At 32.0% G+C, this 10,472-nt stretch overlaps 1 protein-coding gene across 1 annotated transcript; it reads left to right on the top strand.

The window, feature by feature from the left end:
- Positions 1 to 235: 235 nt before the first annotated feature.
- On the top strand, positions 236 to 9,455 carry LOC129229581 (cyclic AMP-dependent transcription factor ATF-4-like). Its single transcript, XM_054863917.1, has 3 exons — positions 236 to 377; positions 4,537 to 4,761; positions 8,415 to 9,455. The coding sequence occupies exons 2-3, from the start codon at positions 4,548 to 4,550 to the stop codon at positions 9,272 to 9,274; spliced, it is 1,074 nt and encodes a 357-aa protein (XP_054719892.1). The 5' UTR covers positions 236 to 377; positions 4,537 to 4,547; the 3' UTR covers positions 9,275 to 9,455.
- The last annotated feature ends 1,017 nt before the right edge of the window (positions 9,456 to 10,472 follow it).

Consider the following 10,472-nt stretch of genomic DNA (forward strand, 5'->3'; position numbering starts at 1 on the left):
AGAAAGAAAGAGAACCTCCATTAAGAGGGCTTTGCAACCTTATTTTTATAATTATTGTGATCGATACTCATACATTTATCCACTAGATGGCAGCATGAACGATAAGAAAATCAAGTAGAAAAGCGAAAATATTGCATTATTTCACCCTGACGCTTTCGGAAACTTTCGGTCCCTAATCAAACGTATTTACGTGTATCACTGAGCATGACATCACAGTTTCAAGGATGACGCCATTTCCTATTGGCAACATTCCTGGATGTTTCTTCAAAGCGATCAGACGTAATTTTGAATGAGATCCCTTTAAAGGGTCATGGAATAGTGTTACGTACAAGCGACGCGCACCGTAAGGTGCTGCAGCACAAACAAATAATCATGGCGTAAGTTTTACAACAATATTTATTTTCTTTAATGCTATAATCATGTAGTAACATTTTTTAAATGTTTACATCAACGATCGTTTCACAATAGCTCGTAAATTTGCGTTACATAAGTGGCACCACATTGTACGTTATTAATAATGCGTCCTAGTTAATTGTATTGAATTACTTAATAACTACGCACCATTATTACTGTATTTTTTTTACTCTTGTGTGTATATTCTACTAATTTGTGAAAATTTTGTGTGTTCTATATCTACTATTGATGTAGTTACCTCTTATGTTTTTCAAACGTTAAAATAGTCGAATGTTGTTTCAAATGCTAAAGCTACAGCACCAATATTAAGGCTCGTTCGTTATCTATTAGGAGAAGTTACAAGTTTTTTCAGAAGTTATATTGCATTGTGATATTTTTTAGAGATAATCAGACTAATCGTATGTTAAACACAAAGAAGTACCTCTGTCGAGATATGATATTGTTTACAAACTTTACTACACACTGATATGCTAAAATAAGCTAGATTTTCTCCTTGTGGAGGGATCTGGAGGGTATCGTAACGCTCCTTTCATAATACGGATCTTAAGATTTTCTGCTGGAACATGAAAATACTCTTTGACATTTTTTAGAGGAATTAATAGATGGTTAACAACAGTAAAAAAGATTACAACTCATCAATACCATATAAATTATTAATTTTTTCAAGAAGTAATGGGGTATAGCAAGAAAAGACATGTTCTATTTTGGTTTCTAACATGTAGAAATGTTTGTCATTCTGTGTTAAAAAAGATTATCAAGTACTTGAATGTAGTCTTCGAGTAATTCCAATTGCTTTTCTCTCTTTTTCACGATACTTAATTTTTATTAAAATATTAAGAAAGAGGCAAGACTTAGATTTTGAGACTCTGATTTTCAATGTGTGAAATGTGGTTGCGAAGGTGCAGATAAATCTGCGGGTGTAAGAAAAATTTCTCATTTAAAATTTATACTTTTCAGTTTAAGAATCACTTAAAGATATTGTACATTTAAAATACACAACTTCTCTTGAATAATTGTTTTGAACAACTTTTAATACAGCACTATATCTCTGTTTTTTTTGTCCACAATTTGGGGGGAGGGGGGGCAATGCCCCTCCTTTTTTATGGGTTTTTTATTTTATTTTTGAATTTAAGAATCAAAACTAGAAATTATGAAAAAAAAAAACCAGAAGTGTCCAAACATTCAGATCATAATTGTTTTATTTTGCATATCTGTTTACGAAACATTATTTAGCACAAGCAGTAATTTTATATTATGTATTCATTGTTTCAATATTTGTAAATCATTTGTTTAATTAAAACAAGCCATACTTACTTAATGAAATTATTACCAAGTGTTTGTGACATCTCAAAATACTTCGGGGTAAATAATGTAAGTCGAATTCATGTCCAAGTGTTTCTTTGGGGAAAGTTATAAAGTTAAGCTTTGTATTTTTTTTTCTTTCTTTTCCTTTTTTTGCTGCCGCTAAAAACCTTATGGCTTTTAATTTTTTTTAGCCCCCCACCCCCCATTTTTCAGTCCCAATCGCCGCCTCTTCAATTCTATTAGTATTATGGCTTAAGTTATTCCATGAAAATAAGTCTTCAGTTTTTGCTAGCTTTAAATTGTGCATTTTAAATTATAAAGGCATTTGGTGGAAAAAGGATGTGCCCTTTATGTGATAACTAATAAAAAGCCTATTGACAGAATTTCATCAAAAACTTGTTTAATGAGTGTTCTGAGGTATTTTTTTCTTCGTGCAATTTATTTATAATTCCCAAATATAAAAAGTTGTGAAATGACATTGATATGAAAATAAAATTTCATTTTTGAAAGAGTTGTGCTGGTAATTTTTTTTTTTTTTTTTGCTTGGCTCCTCCTTGTATTTAGAATATTCCTGTAGATAAGATAATATGATGTGCCTCTTCTAATGTTGGTTGCGGTAGAATTACAGAAGATCCTATGGTCCAGCATTCAAAGTTGAGATATATAAGTTGGGCATCGCTGCCACCTAGGTTTTTTTTGGTTTTAACTGCTAAAATGTTCTGATTGTGTATATTTTTAAAATTCTATCTGGTTTGAGCAAAGTTTTATGTGTCATTTATAGAGCCAGTAAAAAATGACAGTTGGACATAAATTGCGATCCTCAAGTTAATTTTTTTGATCATAAGTTTGGCATCAGAAAGTATGATGCAAAATAATTTGTAGTTGTCAAACTAAAATTTTTAATCGCAAAATACAGTAGTAACACCAGGGGTCTGGCCAGAGGATATTTGGGTCCGTTAACGGACCCTTCACAAAAATCCTTTCAACCAAAACGGACCTTTCACAAAATCCCGATCAAACAAAACGGACCCTTCACAAAATTCTGATAAACAAGATCGGATCTTTCACAAATTGTTTATTGAAAGAGCAAATGAAATCTGAAAGCTAAATAACGCATATTTCTGTGTATAAACCGATAGTTTTTGGAACCTTTTTTTAAGTCAAATTAGAGGGATCAGCTTTTACAAAATCGGCTAATTTTGAAAAAAAAAAAAAAAATCGGCACTCTTGGGATGCTCCTGCAAGCAATAAATAATTGCTACTGCCAAATAAATATAATGGTTGTTTGTTTTGTCACAGCTAATTAGCAGCGGTGTTGTTGTAAACTTTTCTGAAAAGGCATTGGTAAGCACTTTTCTCCCCCCCCCCCCACCCCCCCTCATGATTTAATAAACAATAATAATATATATCTGCGAAATGAACTTAGAACTGCAAAGGGATAGTAAGGGTGGGGGAAAAATATGATCGCTTCAGATAGGGTTACCAACTTCAAAATTATCACCACTTAGCGTCTGGCGTTGAACCTTTATAATGACTTGACTCGAAAATATTCTCATCATTTTACTAGCTTGTCAATATTTGCGTTTTTACGGGTGCGGTGCCGTGTTTAATTGTTATTTTGGGAGAAAATTATATGGGTTTTGATTTTTCGATGCTAACAAGGATGATTAACTTTAAATAAACTCTTTTAATTACCGTTTTTTTTTCTTTAGATGTTTACATTTTGAAAAATGCAATCTTTTAACATCCGATACGAGAATCATATTTTGTTCTTTTTTCAAACTAACTTCGCTTTATTAGGATGCAAATAAATGAAAAGTCTCTTTATTTCTGTTAGAACTCTCATTTCAAGTTTTTAAAGCAAAATTCCATTTTCTGTTAGGAGTCAAAAATTAAAATGCTGAATAGATGGTTTATTTTATTTATTTATATATTTTATTTTTTTGGCGTCAACTGTGTCCACAGATATTAATGAAATGTTTATCATAGGACTCTAAAATGCAATTTTAAAATAATTTTATCAAAAATATTTTTTTTACAAGCCGTTTTTATACTTTTGATGCCTTCACTTTGAGAAAGGCGATCTCTTTGCATCCGCTATGGGAATCCGATTTTTCGAAATTTTGATGATTATTACGCTTTGTTAAGAGGTAAACAATTAAAATATCCTTTTATTTTTGTTAAAATCACGGAATTTATAAGTTTTAAACGAAATTCTGTGCTTTTTAAGAGTGTCTTGGGTCAAAAAGTTAAATGCTGAACTCCCTATTCTGAATTTTAAGTTATTTATTTATTTTTTTGTTAATTATTTTAAATGCTGAACAGAAATATTTCTAGTATAATTTAACATAATGTAGAAGGGTAGATAAATATTGATACTTGAGAGGGCGATGCCCCCCCCCCTCCCGGGCCAAATATCGGAAAAACACTCAACTTTAATTGATGCAGTTCGTGCCATCTCTAAATTCTAAAATTTCGTTTTAACAATGTTTTTTTTTTTTTTTTTTGCAAAGTTATTTGATTTTTCACAAAATTCATTCATTTTTCACAAAAAACGGACCCTGTGAAAAATCCTGGACAGACCCCTGAACACTTTTTATGATCTCTGCTGTTATCTTAATGAAATAAATTATTTCATAAGTGGATGATGGCTCTAAAGCGTTATAAATATAATTGACACTATTACATGTTTATTTCTATTGAATGATTGTTAGTTAATAAAATTAAATTTTTCTTCCAAAAAGAAAATAAATTCAGCATTTTAGTTAGTGTGTTTATTTAGCACAGCATTACATTTTTCTCAAAATTACTTTTCAGGTTTTTTCACAATGATGTTTCTACATCCCCTTCGCTTTACTTGGTGGTTTGGGAAACACACATCAAGCAAAATCATGGTCGACTGTCAAATAAATTTGGAGAAGTGGCTGGAAGATGTCACTCTCTTCCAAAATGAGCCCGAGGAATTCCATTTCGACTTCAGTGAATTGTTAGGCACTCCGAAGGCAAGTAATGAAGTGAAGCAAGTCAATCCTGGCCTGCCTGGTAAGCATCTTGTTTGAAAATAAGGAATTGGATGATATAAAAGTTCACACATGGCGCGAAAAAATAAATAAATAAAATTAACGAAAAAAATGAATAATATTTATTATACTACAAATTAATATACTAAGTTTTTATTAAGTCTGGCACTGATGAAGAAAATTCGTTTTTAAAAAACTACTTCAGATTTAAAAATGATTTATTTTTTTCATAACGTCAACACACTTCTATGTTTGTACAAAGTGTTTTCAACTTTGTGCTAGGTGTAAGTGCAGCAAGAATTTGTTTCTTTTGGGGAGTGATGGCTTGGAACCCCAGCAGCAGAATTTTTTTCAACAGTCTGTGACACAGATTTAAAAAAAAACTTGGGTAGTGTGCTGAAATAGCCGAGATTATTGTTATCGTAAAATATAAATTTTAAATCGGTACCTAAAAATGCTTAAAAATAAAATCTTAAACTAGCTACGAGTGCATGCTACCTGAATGTAGCCTTCAGATGGGGGAGTCGGGTGTACAACAGCAATGGGGCCCGAGAAGGTGCTGGAAATGAAAAAAAGCAGCATTAAAGCTTTTTTTTTTTGTACATGTATGTTTTTAGCTTAAGAAAGCTGGAAGGTGAACCCATGTGAAAGTTAGGATTTTTTGTTCTTTAAATTTTAGGTTTTTTTTTCAACCAACAAATAAGAAACTGTCCACAGATTGTCTCAAGAATCTGTGACGTACACCTCAGTTTCAGGCTGCTTCTCTGCTACCTGGTTCATAACAATCCTTATTAGGATGTAAACTGTTGTACTAAAATTGGCAATATGTGTTAAAACCAACCATTCTGGGGTTTGACCTTGTGGCTTCTGAATGTTTTTTGCTTCATAGACAAAATTTTGATTTTATAATGTTAGTGGCAGCTACTTGTCTTCATTTAATATTGTACAAAAAGAAAAGGAAACAAAACTTAAGGATCAGAATAAAATAGAAATTTTATTTTTAATTTTATAAAATGGCCTTTTATGTGAGAAATTTAAAACTGGCATTGATGAGGCATATCAAAAACATTTATGGCAAAAATTATAATGAAGTTACTAAGTTGTCCGAAATAATGATTCTTTTACGATGACATAAATGCATTTTTGGGAAATTTTGCGAAACATTAAATGCTGAAGAAGTTTTCTGTACCCTTGCTTCTAATTTCCCTGTAGACAGTAAAATTTCCTGCTTAATGCAATAGTTTTCCCATGCAGATTGGTTTAGTGCTATAGATTTCTTTGAAGAAATTTGGATAATAAATAGGACCTGGATTACATACAAATGCATACACAATTGCATATTTTGCTTTTGATGTAAGGAACCTATAAAGTCATAAAAACATTTAATTTTTTTAAAAATAAATGCATATTACTGCAATTTTTACTTTATTTTTATTTAAAAAAGATAGAAAACAAATGTTTTGTTCTTCAGACAGTTACTCAAATTTTCACATGTAAGTATCCCGAAGCAAAATGGTGTTAAATGACAAATGGCAATATCTAACTGAAAAAAACATCTTGATGAACAAAGTGATTTTTTGTAATTACTGTGAAAAACGAGCCATTTTCCGTATGCATAATTGTTTCAGCATGGTATACCTACTATAACCTAAATAAAGAAAATGTAAGAAAAAAATGCATTCTTTTAAATTTTTCATTCATGTTTCAGCTATTTTAATGTTTTTTTTTTCTATAATTTGGGCTCTCATAATAAAATAAGACAAAATTTTCAGATCTGGAATGTGGTGTGTATCAAAACAATTAAATCTGTAGCAACTTGTCCAAAAAAGTAAATTTCTTGCCATGGTTATTAAAGTTCCATTTTATTTATTTACGCTTAAAAATGAAGTATTTTCAAACTTTTTAAAAATTGTTCTGATAAGATTTTTAGGATAAGGTTGATCTTGCTGCTGTTTATCTTTTTTTCACAAAAAGATTGCTGCTGCAGTCAGGGCTTTAACCAGAAAATAATTTCAGGAAGGGTTTAAAAAACTTTCATCCGAAGCATTGCACTATTTGTGCTAATGTTCAAGTCGTCAGGTTATCTATTATGAAAGCGTCTTATGCAATTGATATATATATGAAAGACATTTGAGTTTTGGAACAATATTTTTTGGAAATTACTAAATGTAAACGAACATTTCAATGTTAAACCAAACTTTTCTTGGGTGCACCCTAAGACCCCCCCCCCCCCCCTATATGGTCCTGGCCATTTGCAGTTTCTTTACTTGTCAGGTTTTTTGGCACTTATTGACCTGCCAAGATGGATAGGGCTTTTAAATTGTTTGGCATATTTAAACTTGAATTTTTCACGTAAAGTTTGTATGTGAAAATGGGGGCGAACTACGCTGTAACAGACTTTCTCTCTCCCAAAGCAATAAAATGGGCATGGGGTAGCCAATTAGATCAGTGATTCTAAACCAGTAGTACAAAATTTACGAAGGGTATGCAGTTAATTGAGAAGAAATATACAAAGTTACATTGAAAAGGTTAAAATTTTAGTTTGGCAAATATAGTTTGATCCTGCTAGGCTTGCCACACCACAGAAAAACCTGAAGGAATAGAGAAAATACAGATAATTCAAAAATCTATTTTTAAAAAAAGGGAAATCCAAGGATTTTTTTCCTTTTTTTTTATTGATTTAAATTGAAGTTACAAAAATGGATGTCATAAATAAACTACCAAAAAAGTTGAAAGGAAAAAAAAAACATAAAACAAATAAAAATGGCAAACTTTTTAAAGATTTTTTTAAAGTAAATATTATGTATGTAAAATGTCTTAAAATTGAACAAACATTATTTATTGTATTTTGCATTTTTTATTTAAGGTTCAAGATTAAAAAAAGTGGTAATGAAAAGTCTTTTTTTTTCTTGGAATAAAAAGTTAAATAAATAAATTTAATCACCAAACTTAAATTTCAGATGTTATAAATTCTTTATTTCTCATTATTTTCATTTGTTTCTGTTTTTTCTTCTTGTGTTAAAACTATCAGGATATTATAGTTCTTTTTTAAATATCAGTGTTTGCCCGTTTGTAATGCTGTATATCCATACAGGGAAAACACAGGAATATTTTTCCTGAAAGTGAAGTGGCAACCCTGCCTCTGATTAAACAAGAATTACTTTTTAAATTAAGAAAATAAATATGTTGCCGACATTGTTGTGAAATAGTGATTGGGGTAAATTCATGTCAGACGAATATAACTTTATAATGAAATATCCATTAAAATAAAATTTCTTCTTTTTATTTTAAGTTATCTTGTAATTAAAGTTAAACTGATTCAATGCATTTTGATAATGAAAGTTTTTTTTGGAGGGGGGGGGGGCCGGGTGGAAGTTGGAAGAGATTAAGCCCCCTAAGTTAGCCTAGCTCTGCATTTCAGGCTCTTTGGTTCAAGAGTCATTGTCAGTTCATGTGGAGCACTTGTTCATGAATTTGGTGGGTCAGTCCTGCGGTTGGTAAATAGCAGATTTCTGTTACTTTAATTCCACATTAGGGTTGTACCTGTATTTTAGAAGGGTGATAAACTACAAATTATTTATTTCTGGGTGACAAATACTTTAAAGAGCGTAGTGTTCTTTTTTCTTATAGTGATATAATAAATAAGTAACTTTTTTTCTCCTTGTATTTGTTTAGACTTAGGCTGGCTGGATGAGAAAGTTGACTTGTCTGTCTTCGACAACCCTAATAATTTGCTGCTTCATCCGAATGAAGCGGAAACGTTGATGTTAGAGGATGCGGCAAATATCTTATTCGGCTTAGTGGACGGCAATGCCAACTTGGACACTTCTAACTTGCCTTCTGATGCCTTTAAAATTGATGAAAATGAAATCTTCAAAGATCTCGAGGTTCCTGATTTTCAAACTTCGTTTGGATCACCACAAATTTCAGAATCACATCTTGCTTCTCCAGGCATCAGCTCGCTGCAAGTAAATTCACCTTTCTTTTCCACCCCTGTTCCATCGCCGACCAACACATCGTCTGTTTTCTCGGATGCATCGTTCGATGTATCGGAAGCTTCCCCGGCCCCCTCGGATGACACCTCAGACTGGCTACCATATGAAGATAAATCTTTTGAGAAGACTACCCCCGAAGTATTCGTTACTGTCTGCGATGATGTCTCTCAGGATACGTCGGATTTCGAGCCAGCCAGCTTAGAGGAGATTTCTAAATCGGTAAGGAAAAGAAAATATGTAAACAATGGAAAAGAAATACCCAAGATTCGTATTATAATGAAAGATTCCCTCCAACCATACAAAATTCCTCCATCGAGAACGAAGGATCGACGTGAAAGGAAAAAAGTTCAGAACAAAGAGGCTGCTGCAAGATATCGCATTAAGAAGAGAATGGAAGAGGACTTGCTATCCACTGAGGTCATGGGTCTTGAAACTGAGCAGAAAAAATTAAAGGAGAAGTGTGATGGACTTCAGGCTGAAATTAAGTATTTAAAATCCCTTATGCGAGAAATCCTGGAGAAGCGAGGAGTTTTAAAATAATTTTTTTATTCTCATTTTTCTCATAGATTAGGACTCATTTTTGTATTATAGTTACAATGTAGCAATTCATTTCTAGACAAATAGCATTGGGCTCACCATATTGTATACCAAACCACCTTTTTTTATGTATTTCTTATTTACAAATATAGATAATTAAATATCTAAATTGTCTTCTGCCTCATTTGTTGTCTCAGTAATTTTTTTTAAATTGAGTAGTAGATTTTTTAAACATGTCTTTTTTCCAAGATACTACGGGTAGTTTCTTGTTCACAAGTAAGGCTTTTACACAGACCTGGATTCGCGTATCTGCAATGGGGGGGGGGGGGTGGCACTAAGGGAGCCTATGACTCTTAGTGGCATAGAAATCCAGTAGTCAGTTAGGGACCCAATTGATTTTTTGCAGGGAGGCCCAAAATTTATAGATCCGGGCCTGCCTTTACAATTCATCTTAAATTGCAAGACTCTGTTGTATGCTTCATATCACGCAAGTATTTATTATTATTTTTTTTTAAGTTGATTCATCAATGTTCCCATTTTAAGGAAATAAACTAAATTCCATTCCTGATTGCATTTTTTCTAAAATGCAATTATTTTTTCTAAAATAATGCAAAAATTACGAAAAAAAAAAAATGATAATTCTTGAAAAAACTGGACAAATCCCAGATAAAGTAGTAGTTGAGTTCAACAAGAGAATATATTGTTTAAAAGACTCTATAATTCAAAGCAGTGGTTTTTTCAATAACATAGCTCTTTCCCCTATTGAATTGACCTGGTTGATTCCATCAGTTATTTGACTGTTGTGTCTACTTTCTAGGGGTTTTTATCATTGTCCACCAATCAACAATTTTTGATTTTTTTTTAAACTAGAAAATCGCTGGTCAAGGTATGACGGCTGAAAATTGCTTCTACATTTGAACGAAGAAGATGCCTGTTTGGTGGTAGTATTTTGATTGTTGAAATTTTAACCCTATCCCTAATGGATGAACCCTCAACTCCAGTAGATGGAGCGTTTATTGTTGACCACTTTTTTATTTCTTCATTCTCCTAAAATGAGTCTTACCTGTAAAATAGTTAAGTTACCAGATCTAGTTCTGCCTTGTCAAAATAAGGCGCTTTTCTGCTTGTGAAACATTGCCGAAAAGTATTAACTAATTTTAAATAACTAACTGAATTTTTGGTGCTTCAACAATGAAATAAT

The sequence above is a fragment of the Uloborus diversus genome, chromosome 9 (genome assembly GCF_026930045.1).
Source record: "Uloborus diversus isolate 005 chromosome 9, Udiv.v.3.1, whole genome shotgun sequence".
In the NCBI taxonomy this organism is placed as follows: Eukaryota; Metazoa; Arthropoda; class Arachnida; order Araneae; family Uloboridae; genus Uloborus; species Uloborus diversus.